The sequence below is a fragment of the Scyliorhinus torazame genome, chromosome 4, assembly GCF_047496885.1.
Source record: "Scyliorhinus torazame isolate Kashiwa2021f chromosome 4, sScyTor2.1, whole genome shotgun sequence".
Classification (NCBI taxonomy): Eukaryota; Metazoa; Chordata; class Chondrichthyes; order Carcharhiniformes; family Scyliorhinidae; genus Scyliorhinus; species Scyliorhinus torazame.
In genome coordinates, this window is record NC_092710.1 from 337,661,454 (window position 1) to 337,678,914 (window position 17,461).

A 17,461-nucleotide genomic window follows, 5' to 3' on the forward strand; every position below is an offset into this window, starting at 1 on the left:
CACACGGGATTAAATCAAAAAAGTTCCGTTGGGGCTCCTCTGGAGAGCCCAAACGTCCATTATCGCGGAAGCTGCCGAAATGCGCGGTTTAGCTCCGCATCGCCACAAACGGATGTCCCCTGCACTGTAAATTCTATGATAATCTATGACTGACAGCTCACAGACCCCGCCCCGGACTCTGACTGACAGGTCACATCCACAACCCCGGGCTCGGACTGACAGCTCATAGACCCCGCCCCGGACTCTGACTGACAGCTCCCATCCCCAACCCCAGGATCTGACTGACAGCTCACAGACCCCGCCCCTGGGCTCTGACTGACAGCTCACAGACCCCGCCCCTGGGCTCTGACTGACAGCTCCCATCCCCAACCTCGGGCTCTGACTGACAGCTCACAGACCCCGCCCCCGGGCTCTGACTGACATCTCACAGACCCCGCCCCATGTTCAGACTGACAGCTCCCATCCCCAACCCCAGGCTCTGACTGACATCTCACAGACCCCGCCCCATGTTCAGACTGACAGCTCCCATCCCCAACCCCGGGCTCTGACTGACAGCTAACAGACCCCGCCCCCGGGCTCTGACCGACAGCTAACAGACCCCGCCCCCGGGCTCTGACCGACAGCTAACAGACCCCGCCCCCGGGCTCTGACTGACAGCTCCCATCCCCAACCCCGGGCTCTGACTGACAGCTCCCATCCCCAACCCCGGGCTCTGACTGACATCTCACAGACCCCGCTTCGAAGCGGCGCTGCGGCCGGGAGCCGGCAGGGCGGCGCTGCGGCCGGGAGCCGGCAGGGCGGCGCTGCGGCCGGGAGCCGGCAGGGCGGCGCTGCGGCCGGGAGCCGGCAGGGCGGCGCTGCGGCCGGGAGCCGGCAGGGCGGCGCTGCGGCCGGGAGCCGGCAGGGCGGCGCTGCGGCCGGGAGCCGGCAGGGCGGCGCTGCGGCCGGGAGCCGGCAGGGCGGCGCTGCGGCCGGGAGCCGGCAGGGCGGCGCTGCGGCCGGGAGCCGGCAGGGCGGCGCTGCGGCCGGGAGCCGGCAGGGCGGCGCTGCGGCCGGGAGCCGGCAGGGCGGCGCTGCGGCCGGGAGCCGGCAGGGCGGCGCTGCGGCCGGGAGCCGGCAGGGCGGCGCTGCGGCCGGGAGCCGGCAGGGCGGCGCTGCGGCCGGGAGCCGGCAGGGCGGCGCTGCGGCCGGGAGCCGGCAGGGCGGCGCTGCGGCCGGGAGCCGGCAGGGCGGCGCTGCGGCCGGGAGCCGGCAGGGCGGCGCCGCTCTTTCCCCCTCCCCGGGCGGAGGGAACCTCATCTCCAATGGTCACCGCTGAGCGTCGCCGGCGGCAGGGTTCAAACCGGGCCGGGCGGGCAGGCCGCGGCTCCATGGCCATCCCGCACCTCCACCTCTATAACTTCCAGAGGCCGGAGGCCGCGCTCCGCAGCCGCTATGTGCTCACCAGCCCCCGCTCGCTGGAGGCCTGCGCCCGCCTCCACCTGCAGCCCGTCCAGCTGCTGGGGCGCTCGGTGCGGGAGCTGGCCCGGGACAGGCCGCTGGAGCCTCTCCGCAAACTACACCGGCTGCACCAGGAGGAGGAGAGGGAGCGCAGGAGGCGGCTCCGAGGTAAGGGGGGGGGGGGGCGGCTGGTATGGGCAGGGTACAGGGTATGGGCAGCGTACAGGGTATGGGCAGGGGGTGGCGGCGGGGGGCAGGGGGTGGCGGCGGGGGGCAGGGGGTGGCGGCGGGGGGCAGGGGGTGGCGGCGGGGGGCAGGGTATGGGCAGGGGGGCGGGGTCAGGGAGGGGAGGGGGGTATGGGGAGGGAGGCGGCAGGGTACAGGGTATGGGCAGGCAGGGTACAGGGTATGGGCAGGCAGGGTACAGGGTATGGGCAGGGTACAGGGTATGGGCAGGCAGGGTACAGGGTATGGGCAGGCAGGGTACAGGGTATGGGCAGGCAGGGTACAGGGTATGGGCAGGCAGGGTACAGGGTATGGGCAGGGTACAGGGTATGGCAGGCAGGGTACAGGGTATGGGCAGGCAGGGTACAGGGTATGGGCAGGGTACAGGGTATGGGCAGGCAGGGTACAGGGTATGGGCAGGCAGGGTACAGGGTATGGGCAGGGTACAGGGTATGGGCAGGCAGGGTACAGGGTATGGGCAGGCAGGGTACAGGGTATGGGCAGGCAGGGTACAGGGTATGGGCAGGCAGGGTACAGGGTATGGGCAGGCAGGGTACAGGGTATGGGCAGGGTACAGGGTATGGGCAGGCAGGGTACAGGGTATGGGCAGGCAGGGTACAGGGTATGGGCAGGGTACAGGGTATGGGCAGGCAGGGTACAGGGTATGGGCAGGCAGGGTACAGGGTATGGGCAGGGTACAGGGTATGGGCAGGCAGGGTACAGGGTATGGGCAGGCAGGGTACAGGGTATGGGCAGGGTACAGGGTATGGGCAGGCAGGGTACAGGGTATGGGCAGGCAGGGTACAGGGTATGGGCAGGGTACAGGGTATGGGCAGGCAGGGTACAGGGTATGGGCAGGCAGGGTACAGGGTATGGGCAGGGTACAGGGTATGGGCAGGCAGGGTACAGGGTATGGGCAGGCAGGGTACAGGGTATGGGCAGGGTACAGGGTATGGGCAGGCAGGGTACAGGGTATGGGCAGGCAGGGTACAGGGTATGGGCAGGGGGGCGGCGCCGGAGGGAGGGGCGGCGGGGGGGCAGGGCATGGGCGGGGGGCGGAGGGAGGCGGCGGGGGGCAGGGTACAGGGTATGAGCTGGGGTGGCCTGCTGGTTAGCACTGGAGTCTCAACGTCAGGGACCCGCGTTCAATTCCAGACTTGGGTGACCGCGTGGAGTTCGCTCTCCCCCTCGCCGTAACCGCGTGGGGTTTGTGCGCTGTCTCCCTCGCCGTATCCACGTGGGGTTTGTGCGCTCTCTCCCTCGCCGTATCCGCGCGGGGTTTGTGCGCTCTCTCCCTCGCCGTATCCGCGTGGGGTTTGTGCGCTGTCTCCCTCGCCGTATCCGCGTGGGGTTTGTGCGCTGTCTCCCTCGCCGTATCCGCGTGGGGTTTGTGCGCTCTCCCCCTCGCCGTATCCGCGCGGGGTTTGTGCGCTCTCTCCCTCTCCGTATCCGCGCGGGGTTTGTGCGCTCTCCCCCTCGCCGTATCCGCGCGGGGTTTGTGCGCTGTCTCCCTCGCCGTATCCGCGCAGGGTTTGTGCGCTGTCTCCCTCGCCGTATCCGCGCGGGGTTTGTGCGCTGTCTCCCTCGCCGTATCCGCGCGGGGTTTGTGCGCTGTCTCCCTCGCCGTATCCGCGCGGGGTTTGTGCGCTCTCCCCCTCGCCCTATCTGCGCGGGGTTTGTGCGCTCACCCCCTCGCCGTATCCGCGTGGGGTTTGTGCGCTCTCCCCCTCGCTGTATCCGCGTGGGGTTTGTGCGCTCTCTCCCTCGCCGTATCCACGCGGGGTTTGTGCGCTCTCTCCCTCGCCGTATCCGCGCGTGGTTTGTGCGCTCTCCCCCTCGCCGTATCCGCGCGGGGTTTGTGCGCTCTCCCCCTCGCCGTATCCACACGGGGTTTGTGCGCTGTCTCCCTCGCCGTATCCGCGCGGGGTTTGTGCGCTCTCTCCCTCGCCGTATCCGCGCGGGGTTTGTGCGCTCTCTCCCTCGCCGTATCCGCGCGGGGTTTGTGCGCTCTCTCCCTCGCCGTATCCACGCAGGCTTTGTGCGCTCTCTCCCTCGCCGTATCCGCGCGGGCTTTGTGCGCTCTCTCCCTCGCCGTATCCACGCAGGCTTTGTGCGCTCTCTCCCTCGCCGTATCCGCGTGGGGTTTGTGCGCTCTCTCCCTCGCCGTATCCACGCAGGCTTTGTGCACTCTCTCCCTCGCCGTGTTTGCGTGCTCTCCCTCGCCGTATCCACGCAGGCTTTGTGCGCTCTCTCCCTCGCCGTGTCCGCGTGGAGTTTGCGCACGTGCTCCCTCCCTCACATAGATTGAATGCAATAATTAGCAATGGTTTACCAGATGGTTGTGATCTAGACTGACGAAGCCTGCGGAGTAGCCGATGACATCACGGACTATCATTTGACTAAACTCAAAGTGACTGCAAATACACAACGAATAACTGTCGTAATTTCACATGGTCACTACAAGGGCAGGCATTACATTACACAATAGTAATACAGTTACTAGGAAAGACGATCTGCTGGGTGGCTATTCCGCATAAGTTGCCTGCACACCTCAGGGTTTTCTTGACCTTTAGAGGATGTGTCTACACTGGAAGGTCTTTTGCAGAAGGAAGACTTGTAGCAGCAAGAGATTCTCGGCAATCTCTGTTTCTGCGGATTGACCAGAAGTCGCAGTCACGATCTGGTGGTATGGATGGCGGTTCATACAGAGGTAGTTCTAGGATACTTGGTGCTGACACCTGGATGCGCATAGATAACAACGGATCTACATGTTGCCTCAATATTAGCTCATCTTCAGTTTGTACAGTATAGGAGACAGGGTCAGTTTGAGCCAATCCAGTTGCAGGAACCCACTTCTCACTAGTGGTATAGTTGCGTGCCAACAGCTCCTTGTTTAAACAAGAATCTTCTCAAATTACCGTCTTTGTGATTGCTAATTGTGTTCTACTATCTCTGAAGTCTCCTGCAGTAAGAGTAGATCAAATGTAGTTCTCAGCTTCCTCTTCAGTAGTAGTAAAGCTGGGAAACACTTGAGTAGTCACATGTGGAGTTTCAATACGTCGCCAAGAAACTGTTTAGACGGTGATTTAACGATCCTTGGGAACTGACTATGCATCCTTCAAGGACTGGTCTTCGAGGACTGGGTAAGCCTTTCGGCTAAACCGTTTGTGAATGGATGGTAAAGTGCTGATTTTATGTGTTGGACACCCCATATCTGTGGACAGTTGGCACTCATGATTTGTTCTGCTTTTCGCTTCAACTCAGTAAAGCAAAGCATCACAGGCAAGTCGTCATGGTAACTTTGGCTGGAAATGCACCAACACTTCTGAGTCCTGTGCTGCTTTAGCTGACTGGTCTGCTTTTTCCCACTCAGCTTTCCATTCCCAAGCTTGTTTTCCGCACAAAGTATGCAATGATTTAAGTCTGGTTGCTAGATTCGGGATGAATTTCCCATAAATAATCCTAGGAATGATCCTGCCGGTGTTACATTTGTTGGTTGTGGGGCCTCCATAATAGTCTGTACGTGATATTTAATGGCATTGGTGCAGAATGGACTTCTAATTTAAAAAAAAAATAAAAAATTTGGAGCACCCAATTCATTTTTTCCAATTAAGGGGCAATTTAGCGAGTTCAATCCACCTACCCTGCACATCTTTGGATTGCGGCCGTGAGACCCACGCAAACACGGGGAGAATGTGCAAACTCCACACGGACAGTGACCCAGAGCCGGGTTCGAACCTGGGACCTCGGTGCCGTGAGACTGCAGTGCTAGCCACTGTGCCACCGTGCTGCCCCGTCTTCTAATATTTTAACCGATTCTTGCTAAGTTTTATCACCAGGTTTCTCAGACTGGCCCAGAGTCCGGAGTAAGTTTTGCTGCTGATAGTATTTAGAAAAGCAGGCACCGTAATCATAATATCTTCTGAAATCTTATTGACTGGGATATAATCATGGAATCAGTCTGAATATGATTTCCAGCCCACCGCGCCAATTGTCAGCGATAATCGGAATGTTCTCACATATCTAGTTGTTAATGTTAAATAGGCCAATTGTAGCAGCCTGCAATGCCCAATTCTTTTTTCCTTTCTGCCCACTCTACCTCCGTGTCTTACTCTACTGCACGTGGCAAGCTCTGCAGCCTGGACTTCTCGGGGTGCCACGGGTATGGACCTATCCTTTTTAATTTGGGCCAGCAAACCGTACCGGTCTATGCTAGGTGCGGGGTGTGCTCGCTGACCTACTGTTGATCTGCCTCAACGTCGACTTGAAAGGTTTGGTTTTCTTTTTCTCTTCAGAAAATATTTTTTCTCCTTATCCCATCCTGGTCGTCAGTTTTCTTTTTATCCTATTGTGTATTGTACTTGCAGGATAAACACACGGACAGGCTGGAGCACAAGAATCAACAAAGGTTTATTATATGTGTTATGGGCCAGGGTTTAGAGAACCCCAAAGTGTATCATGGAGTTCACCTGACCCACAACTTTTACTAGATTGTGGTATGGGGAGCACACGGCCCACTCTACAGGTGGGGTACAGCAGAAATGGAAAAATATTTTTTAAAGCAAAACAATGTTTATTCTATGAACTCAAGTTAACCTTTTTAAAACATACGGTAAACATCTTAGCAACCATTAATTCAAATACAACCCCAAAGAATACAACATTAAGTAATGCTTAATAACTTCATAAACAACATCCAGAAGACAGATGAAACACCTTTAACAGAAGCACATTAGGTTTATATTCACTACTGAGAACATTTATAATTCTGAATTCACCAAATGATCAAGAGATCTTTTGATGGCAGGGAGAACAGCAGTACACCTGCTTGGTCTGGGTTCAGCTCCAACACTGAAAACGAAACTAAAACACACCCTGCAGTAAACAGCCTAAAATGAAAGTAAAAAGCTGACAGACAGCCCAGCTCCACCCACACTCTGACATCACTGATAAACACCCATTTCTTAAAGGTACACTCACATGACAGATGGCTGTGAACTGTACAGATGCTTGATCTAAATTGAGGCAACGCCCATGAAGTAGCCGCCAATGTCACTGACTATCCTGTGACTAAATGGTGGCACGCTGGTTAGCACCTCTGCCTCACAGCGCCAGGGACCCAGGTTTAATTTCAGCCTTGGTGACTGTGTGGGATCTGCACGTTCTCCTCGTGTCTGTTTAGGTTTCCTCCAGGTGCTCCGGTTTCTTCCCACAGTCCAAAGATATGCAGGTTAGGTGGGATTACAGGGATAGATCGGGGGAGTGGGGCTAGGTCGAGTGCTCTTTCAGAGGGTTGATGCATACTCGATAGATCGAATGTCCTCCCGCGCTGTAGGCAGGGGGGATGAAAGGTCGATGGTGAGGGAGGTGGGTGGGGTAGAGAGGAGGAGGGCTGCAATAGAGAGAAGGGTGGGCGGGAGAGGGAGGGTGGTGGGGGATGGGCGAAGAGGAGACGGGGGCGGATGATGGGAAGTGGAGGGATGAATGGATGGGAGGAGTGGGAAGGGAATGGGATGCCAGATTTTTGGGGGCGGAGAGAAGAGTTTGAAGGTTTCAGGGAGTTAAGGACTAGGAAAGAGCGAAATGGGCAGGAGAAGCTGGAGGGGATTGAGGAGGGGCTGGTTCAGCACAGTGGGCTAAACAGCTGGCTTTAATGCAGAACAAGGCCAGCAGCGCGCGTTCAATTCCCGTACCAGCCTCCCCGAACAGGCACCGGAATGTGGCGACTAGGGGCTTTTCACAGTAACTTCATTAAAGCCAACTTGTGACAATAAGCGATTATTATATTATTATTAGGTAGGAATGGGAGGGGAAGTGGTGGACGGTTTGGAGATGCGGAACAGGTGGGATTGGCCGAGGGTTTGGGGGGGGGGGGGGGAGGGGTGTGCAGAGGGATATGAGGGGGGGTGGATGGATTAGAGGAGGAGGGAATGGACGATGGAGAAAATGGTGGGGGGGGGGGGGGGGGGGGATGAGGGAGGATGGGGGTAGGGGGAGAAATTGGAGGAGATGGTTAGAGAGTCGTACAACACAAAAAAGACCCTTCAACCATCGAGTCTGCACCGACAATAACTACCCCTAATCTCGCACTAATTTCACTTACCAGCACTTGTCCCATGTCCTTCAATGTGATGGGGCTTCAAGTGCTCATTCAAGTGTTGTGGGCCAGGGTTTAGAGAACCCCAAAGTGCATCATGGAATTCACCTGACGCACAACTTTTAATAGATTGTGGTATGGGGAGCACACGGCTCACTCTACAGGTGTGGTACAGTAGAAATGGACCAGTGGTTTTTAAAACAAAACAATATTTATTCTATGAACTCAAGTTAACCTTTCTAAAACAAACAGTGAACATCTTAGCAACCAGTAAATCAAATACACCCCCCCCAAAGAATACAACACTAAGTAATCTGTATGCTGTTCTTTTAACATCCAAAAGACTTAACAAACCTCCAAACAGGAGCACACCAGGGTTTACATTCAAGACTGAAAACATTTATACTTCTTTTGAATTCACCAAATGATCCATAGATAGTTTTTGGATGGCAAAGATCAACAGCAGGGCAGCTCACAGACACACCCAAGCTCTTCTCAAACTGAAACTAAAAAAGCAGAAGTAGAGCTCAGCCCCACCCACACTCTGACATCACTCCAGTAACATGAGCAGCTCCATTTCTTAAAGGTACATTTCTTAAACACCCATTTCTTAAAGGTACTCTCACGTGACACCTCCCCCCCCCCCCCCCCAAGAAAAAAAAATGCACCAACTTCAAGATGGTTTCATTTTTCACCTTTTCACCATCCTTTAAGAAATGCACACAGTAAATATACTTTTCATTTCAAAAGACAACACACGCAAACAGGTATAATAATATAGTCCATTTTTGTTTTCCTTCCTCCAACTGAAATCCTTCTCGATTGACAGTCTCTTTGAACAAGAAGGTCTCTGCAGGATCCGTCCATTTCTCTACGCCTCGGCATTTCTCTTTAAAGTCAGATACTTTAGTTCAATCTGAGCAGAGTCCCTTGCGATTCTCCAACACAGTAGCATCGGTTATCACAACTTTCAGGCAGTCAAATGCCCGTTGAAAGTCCGCTGTCCATTGAAATTTTCGACGTTTCTTAAGCAAGTCCATCAGTGGAGCAATCACGCTACAATACATTTGCACAAATGTTCGATCAAATCCACTCGTGCCAAAAATCGCATTATTCCCCTTTGTCTCAAGGGTATCGAAAGCTCCTCCAGGAAAGTGACTTGGGCTTTTCCAAATTCACTTTTGGCTAGTTTTATCACCAAACTCACCTCCTGAAGTCGTTCGAATAACTCCATCAGATGTTTTAAATGTTCTTTCCATGTCTGGCTGAAAATTACCAGATTGTCGATGTATACCGCACAGTTGGGTAATCCTGAAACGACTGTTAGTTAACCGTTGAAATGTGGCTGGGGCGTTTTTCATGCCAAATGGCATAACTTTGAATTGGTATATACCATCTGGAGTCACAAAAGCTGAAATCTCCTTCGCCCTTTTGGGGTGCCAGTAACTTTTAAGTAAATCCAATTTGAATATAAGAGCTGATTGTCCCACTTTCTCAATGCAATCCTCCAAACGTGGGATAGGAGAAGAGTCCGTTCTTGTAACTGCATTAACTTTTCTATAGTCCACACACAACCGTTGGGTACTGTCTGGTTTTGGTACCATCACTATGGGTGAGATCCATTGGCTGTAACCCACTTCAATTATGCCATTTTTAAGGACACGCTCAATCTCTTTGTTAACCTGTGCCAATTTTAAAGGGTTACGTCTATATGGATGTTGTTTGATTGGAACAGCATTTCCCACATCTACATCATGTATAGCCATTTTAGTACTTCCCAATTTATCTCCACAAACTTGCCCATATGATATCAATAACTCTTTCAGGTCAGTTCGTTTTTCCTCTGGAAGGCAACTCAACAATTTATCCCAATTTTTAAGAACATCCTCATTTTCCAATTTAATTTGAAGTACGTCAAATTCACAGTAATCTGGATTTGGTTCGACACTTTTGAGTTAGAATCATTAAAACCTCCTCCTTTTTCTCTCCTTCCCTTTCAAAGTACCTTTTAAGCATATTCACATGACACACTCGGTGACTCTTCCTTCTATCTGGTGTTTTTACTACATAATTCACCTCACTTAATTTCCTTTCAATCTGATACGGTCCACAAAACCTGGCGTTTAAAGGTTCACCGACCACTGGTAACAATAGTAAAACTTTATCTCCACTGGCAAAACTACGAACGTTGGATTTCTTGTCCGCTACCCGTTTCATCACATTTTGTGCAACTTTTAAATGTTGTCTGGCCAATTCACCTGCTCTATTTAATCGTCCCCTAAAATTTGACACATAATCCAATAATGTAATTTCCGATTTCTCACTCACCAATTTTTCCTTAATCAATTTAAGTGGTCCTCGTACCTCATGACCAAAAATTAGTTCAAAAGGACTAAATTTGGTTGACTCATTAGGTGCATCCCTAATTGCAAACAGAACGAATGGAATTCCTTTATCCCAATCCTCTGGATAATCTTGACAATACGCCCTCAACATTGTCTTTAATGTCTGATGCCACCTTCTAACGCTCTCTGCGATTCTGGATGGTACGCAGTTGATTTAAATTGTTTTATTCCTAAGATATCCATTACTTCTTTGAATAACCTCGAGGTAAAATTTGATCCTTGATCCGATTGTATTTCTGTGGGTAGTCCATATCTAGTGAAGAATTTAAGTAACTCCTCCACAATCTTTTTAGCTGTAATATTACGTACTGGAATGGCCTCTGGAAACCTAGTAGACACATCCATTATAGTCAAAAGATATTGATTCCCATTTTCTGTTTTAGGAAGCGGTCCTACGTAATCAATTAGGACCCTTGTAAAAGGTTCCTCAACTGCTGGAATGGGTATTAAGGGCGCTGGTTTTATCACTGCTTGAGTTTTCCCGATCACTTGACATGTGTGACATGATTGACAAAATTTAACTACATCTTTATGTAGTCCAGGCCAATAAAATTGTTTCTGGATTTTAGCTTGAGTTTTCCTTATCCTCAAATGACCTCCCACTGGTACCTCATGTGCAACTCGCAACACCTCCTTTCTACACCCTACCGGCAGTATTACTTGATGAAGTTTTGCCCACTTTTCATCCGCCTGCATATGTAAAGGTCTCCATTTTCTCATCAAGACATCAATTTTACGGTAATAACACTCTGGTATACACTCAGATTCCTCTTCCGTGTTGCTTTCTGATACTTCCGTTTTATTTCGAGATCTTTTTGTTGTAACTCCGCTAATTTCCCTGAACTAAAAATATCCACCTCACCCTCCACCTGTTCTTGTTCTTTTTCAACCATCTGATCAATAATCGTTTCTGATAATTGCACTTCAACTTCATCTTTACTCTTTGATTTCTCCTCTTGTCTTAAACTGTGACTTTGTGACCTTGTTACTACACAATCTGGAAGAATCCCAGGATATTCGTCCTTCAACACTTGTCTGATTTCCCACTGGCTTATCAACCACAGTAGGCATTACACCCACCTGCGATCCAGCTATATCATTACCCAAGATAAACTGTATTCCTGAACAAGATAGTTTCTCTATTACTCCTACTACCACTTCACCACTCTTCACTGGACTTTCCAACCTTACCTCATATAATGGAACACTACTCTCACCCTGAATTCCACATATTACCACCTTTTCTGGCAACATTCTTCCCAAACCACATAACTCCTCATCTCTCACCATTAAAGATTGACAAGCTCCCATATCTCTTAAAATTGTGACTTCTTTACCTGCTCCTGATACACATGAGTAAACTTTACCCACACAAGTAAATTATTTAAAGACATTTGGCACCTTCTTAATCAATCACCTCTTGATCAGGCTGTACAATCTTTTACACCTCCTTCGCTTCACTTGGGCTTTCCTTCACCACTTTAACAAACCCTACTGTCTTATCCTGTTTTACCACATCAGCCGTCCCAGTGCTTTTCTTCAGCCACCAACACTGTGACTTTACATGGCCTAGTTTATTACAGTGAAAACATTTGAAATGTTTCATTTCTTTTCCACCCTCCAGAATTTCTTTTTTAATCTGAGGTACACTCTCCTTATTATCTCCCATCAGATCACCTTTACCTTTAGCTCTTGAGTATTTCTCATGTCCCCAGTTTCTATCCCTCACAGCTGAAACTGATGTCGGAAACCAAGCTTTGATTTATGAACTAATTCATAATCATCTGCCATTTCTGCTGCTAATCTCGCAGTTTTCACCCTCTGTTCTTCCACATGAGTTCTCACTACATCAGGAATTGAATTATTAAACTCCTCCAAAAGTATAATTTCTCTGAGAGCTTCATACGTTTGGTCTATTTTCAAAGTCCTTATCCAACTATCAAAATTACTCTGTTTGAGCCTTTCAAACTCCATGTATGTTTGACCAAATTCTTTCCTTAAATTTCTAAACCTTTGTCTGTAAGCTTCAGGCACTAGCTCATATGCACTTAAGATGGATTTCTTCACCTCCTCATACGTTCCAGATACCTCCTCCGGTAATGACGCAACCACTTCACTAGCCCTACCTACCAGCATTGTTTGAATCAGTAACACCCACATGTCCTGTGGCCATTTCATTTGTTTAGCTACCTTCTCAAATGAAATGAAAAAGGTTTCCACTTCCTTCTCGTCAAACCTTGGCAATGTTTGGACATATTTAAATAGATTCCCACCAAGCCTTCGACTTTGACGCTCTTTCTCACTATCCTCGTCACTATCATCCAACTGTTCGTTTCCCTTTACATCTGCCAATTTTAACTGACTATCATGTTTCATGGCCATTTTCTGAAGTTCAAACTCTCTTTATCTTTTTCCCTGATCTGTATCTCCCTTTCTCTTTTTGTTCTGCTAGTGCTATTCTTTCTTTTCTCCTTTCTTCTCTGTCCTTTTCTTTTTCCTCTCTCTCTCTCCGCTCTCTCTCTTTCGTATTTAAGCAGCTTTAATTCTTTCTCATGTTCCATTTGTTTAATTTGCAACTGAATTTTTGCCATTTCCAATGAGTCAGACTGTATCTCAGGCAACTTTAAATGCTTAGCCACCGCCTTAATTACCTCATCTTTTCGCATTTTGTCAGGTAATGTTAACTGTAATGTTTTTGCCAAGTCTAACAGTCTGCTTTTAGTCTCTGTCCGTAAGGTACTGCGTGTGACCGTCTCCACCCCCCAAAACCTCTGAGCCTCTGAAAGAGCCATTGTCCACAACACACTCCCTACTTAAACTAAAATACCACACCTGAAAAGCAACCACAATATGCTCACCCCTCACAGTCTAAGTTCACTAAGCCAATCCAAAAGATAAACTTTTATCCCCCTCGAGCCCCCAATTGTTATGGGTCAGGGTTTAGAGAATCCCAAAGTGTATCATGGAGTTCACCTGACCCACAACTTTTAATAGATTGTGGTATGGGGAGCACACGGCTCACTCTACAGGTGTGGTACTAGAAATGGACCAGTGGTTTTTAAAACAAAATAATGTTTATTCTATGAACTCAAGTTAACCTTTCTAAAACAAACAGTGAACATCTTAGCAACCAGTAAATCAAATACACCCCCCCAAAGAATACAACACTAAGTAATCTGTATGCTGTTCTTTTAACATCCAAAAGACTTAACAAACCTCCAAACAGGAGCACACCAGAGTTTACATTCAAGACTGAAAACATTTATACTTCTGAATTCGCCAAATGATCCATAGATAGTGTTTGGATGGCAGAGATCAACAGCAGGGCAGCTCACAGACACACCCAAGCTTTTCTCAAACTGAAACTAAAAAAGCAGAAGTAGAGCTCAGCCCCACCCACACTCTGACATCACTCCAGTAACATGAGCAGCTCCATTTCTTAAAGGTACATTTCTTAAACACCCATTTCTTAAAGGGTACTCTCACATGACACAAGTGCTTTTTAACGGTTGAGGTTTCCATCCCCTTTGGCTTCCCAGGCCGTGAATTCCAGATTCACACCACCCTCAGTGTCTATTTTTTAAAATCCCCTCGGAATCTCCTGCCCCTCACCCTAAAACTATGCCCCCTTGTGATTGACCCTCAACCAAAGGGAACAGCTGCTTCTTACTCACCATGTCCAAACCTCTCATAATCTTATACACCTCAATCATATCCCCCCTCCGCCTTCTCTGCTCAGAGAAAATATTCCAAGTCTCTACGATAGCTCAGAAGCTCCATCCCAGGCAGAATCCTGATTAATCTCCTCTCTACCTCTCCAGTGCAATCGCCTCCTTCCTATAGTGATGAGACCACAACTGCACTCCAGCTGTGGCCTAACCAACGTTCTGTGCAGCTCCAATATAAACCCATTGCTCTTGTATTCTATGCCTGCCACGATTTGTAAAGGCAAGTGTCCCATATGCCTTAACTACCCTATTCATCTGCTTTGCTGCTTTCAGGGATCTGTGAACAGGTACCCCCAGATCGATCTGTTCCTCTGAGCTTCCCAGTGTCCTGCCATTCATTACATACTCCCTTGTCCAGTTTCTTAGTCCAAAGTGCATCACTTCGCACTTGAGGTTAAATACCACCTTCCACTGCTCTGCCCATATAACCAATCCATCTATATCTTCCTGTAACGTACGACTCTCTTTTTCACAGCTAACCACCTTCATAGATCATAGAATTTACAGTACAGAAGGAGACCATTCGGCCCATCGAGTCTGCACCGGCCCATGGAAATATCCCCCGTCCTAAGCCCATACCTCCACCCTAATCCCGTACCCCAGTAACCCTACCTAACCTTTTTGGAAACTTAAGAACAATTTATTATGGCCAATCCACCTAACCTGCTTATCTTTGGACTGTGGGCGGAAATCGGAGCATCCGGAGGAAACCCATGCAGACACGGGGAGAAAGTGCAAACTCCACACAAACAGTCACCCGAGCCGGGAATCGAACCCGGGACTCTGGACCGGGTGCTATTGTGCTATTGAAGCAATTGTGCTAACCACTGTGCTGCCATGCTGCCCCTTATCAATCTTGGTGTCAACTACAAACTTATCATTTCCCCCCAGGTTGGGGAGAGGTGTGGGGTAGAGAGAGGTGGGGAAAAGGGGGCAAGGAGTGGAGAAGGGAGAAAGGGAATTGGAGCGGGCAGGAAGGAGGTGTGGTGTGGGAGGAAGAGAATTGGGGGGTGGGGGCGATGGAGAAGGATCGTGGAGATAGAGGAAAGGGAGGAAGGAGTGTGGAGCAGGTGGGTTCAGGTAGGGGAGAAGGAGGCAAGGGGAGGAGGGGGGGGGGCTGGTGGAGGGGTGATGGGGAGGGAGTTGAGCTGCATGTGAAGCTCGCTGTTTCAAGCTGCTCCTATGCAGTAGCAAAAGGAGAGATGTTTTTCATGAACTGGAGCTGCGTCAAACGCAGAGGAATGAGTAATGTATATAGATTTCCGTGTCAGTGCGCTCGGTGCCAGGAACCTAGGCCATACGTTCCCAACCACTGGCAGATTGTGTCAAACAGCGCACCCCTTTGGCTGTTCACAAGAGGCAGCATACTGACCGTACTTAATAACGACAAGGCAGCTTATTCCTCGGAAGTAAGAAATTAAATTAAATGGAGGGGCAAGGGACTTGGAAATACAGATTGCCAAAGTCTCCCCAACCCTTAAATTTGGAGTGTTTCAATCCTCGGTGAATAGCTTGCAAACTCAAGGTCAGGTAAAATAAAAGGATTGGTTTATTGTTAGACGCATTCACACACGAGAGGGATTTTGCAATGTGCTCGCACAATAAATGGGGGATAAAGGAAAACAAAGAGGGCTCATTGTCCAAACACACTAAAAGTGCAAATTGGGGTTGAGTCCAGAATCAAGAGTCTGTTGGAAGGTTCCCTTAATGGAGGTTGGCTGACTTTGAGGGTGATCAGTCTTTCCAGAAGCGAGACTTCCACGCTGGAAGAAGGCACATAGAGTTGAGTTAGTCATGGAAGCACAAGTTCTAATGCTCCAGTAATTTGCAGTTTTGATAAGAGCCAGAGTTCTTTCTGCTGCCCCCTGTTTGATGGTTAAGATGGTAGACCCACACAGGCTGCAGCCTTGAGTCCTGTTCTCATCGGAAATCAAACAGCATCTGCTTTAGTTCAGTTCCCCAGGACAATATTCTATCAGTGTGTTATCTAATCCCATCTTCCACAACTTGCTCCGTAGCCGTGTATGCTATGGCATTTCAAGTGTTCACCAAAATGCTTCTTGAATGTTGAGGGTTCCCACCTTGTGAGCGTCCTTCCTATTTATTTCCTTATTTGCCCTTTTATTTTGCCGTCATCATTTTTGGTCCATAGGCGATTAATGGACATGTATCTAAGCAGCAGAGGAATGAGGAAGTTCGAAGTTACAGGAGAGAACACTCTGTTAGTCTCTGCTTGTTTGAGCAGAAATTTCAGACTTGTCAGCACCCGCGAGAGAGAGAGAGAGAGAGAGAGAGGTGGAGTGGGACTCAGTTTGATTGGCTGCTGCCCAATCAATGGGCCAAAAAGCCACTCTGGTAACACGTGGTGATTGGATCCTATCCCAGTGGAATGATTCTCAGTCCCAAGGAGGTTCAGTTTGATTCACGAAAGCACTGGGAGAAGGTCTCTCTCTCTCCCTCCTCTGTGATTTCCGCAGAAAGGCTGTGAGTACTGCACTTCTGAGTTGCAGAGATCCTGAATGAATGAATCTGCAGGAAAAGCATTACAGCTGCAAAGACAGGAACCTTCTCTCTCTCCTCCCTCTTCTCTCTAAAAGCTATATTTATGAAACTACAAAGACCTGAATGAATCTACAATAAAGACCTCAAACTGAAAGTAACGTTTGAAGAGGAGGAAGGTGCGGAAAAGAACCATCTGAAACAAAGACTTCTTTCTTTTTGTGGTTTTCTTTACCCCTTCCCTTGGTGTTCGTCTGTCTTTTGAGTGTGTAGAGGGTGAGGATAATGGGGAATTGCATAATAATTAACCAGTTGAATTTGCAGCGTATTTCATTACAGTCCTTGTTACTAAAAGTCATTGTGTTTACATTTACAAACCTGGTGACTGTAATTATTGGGCAGCCAAGGGCCACAGACTTGGGTATTTTTCTAAGCATTGTTGTTTAATTCACTTGTGTTGTGCCTCTGGGTTAAGAGGAGCTGGGATTGTTCACGCACTAGCCAAGGATGTCAACAGAATTTGATGATTTGGGTCCGGGATCTTTGAATGGGTAGACGGTGAGGTTTGGGTTACAATATAAATTGGAAAGGAGACACCAGGTTTGCAGCAATATAACAGGATGTCTCTCTGGAAGATGCCAAGGGTTTAACTTTTTTTTAATATACATTTACAGCGCCCAATTCTTTTTTTCCAATTTGGGGGCAATTTAGCGTGGCCAATCCACCTACCCTGCACATATTTTGGGTTGTGGGGGTGAGACCCAGGCAGACACTGGGAGAATGTGCAAACTCCACACGAACAGTGACCCAGAGCCGGGATCGAACCTGGGTCCTCGGGGCCGCAAAGGGTTTTATTCACGTGGACGACTTGTCTCTGGTTTATTTAGAAGAACTTCGAAACAACCAGCTAGTCAGATTGGCTGTGGAATTAGAAATAGAGGTACCAGCTAGAGCTAGGAAGGATCTATAGCTGTTGCTTTTGCTCAATATTTAAATTTGAAAGAGGTGCTCGGAACACAGGAGAGCCCACGGAGAAATGTAGCATCAAGGACATTTTCTGGTGCGTT

At 49.5% G+C, this 17,461-nt stretch overlaps 1 protein-coding gene across 1 annotated transcript in view; it reads left to right on the forward strand.

The window, feature by feature from the left end:
* The first annotated feature begins 1,284 nt into the window (after positions 1–1,284).
* Positions 1,285–17,461, forward strand: part of LOC140411163 (coiled-coil domain-containing protein 185-like) — a 46,117-nt gene continuing 29,940 nt past the window's right edge. Inside the window, exon 1 of the mRNA XM_072500241.1 lies at positions 1,285–1,608. Within this exon, the coding sequence (XP_072356342.1) occupies positions 1,305–1,608 (304 nt within the window). The 5' untranslated portion in view covers positions 1,285–1,304. The remainder of the gene's footprint in view (positions 1,609–17,461) is intronic.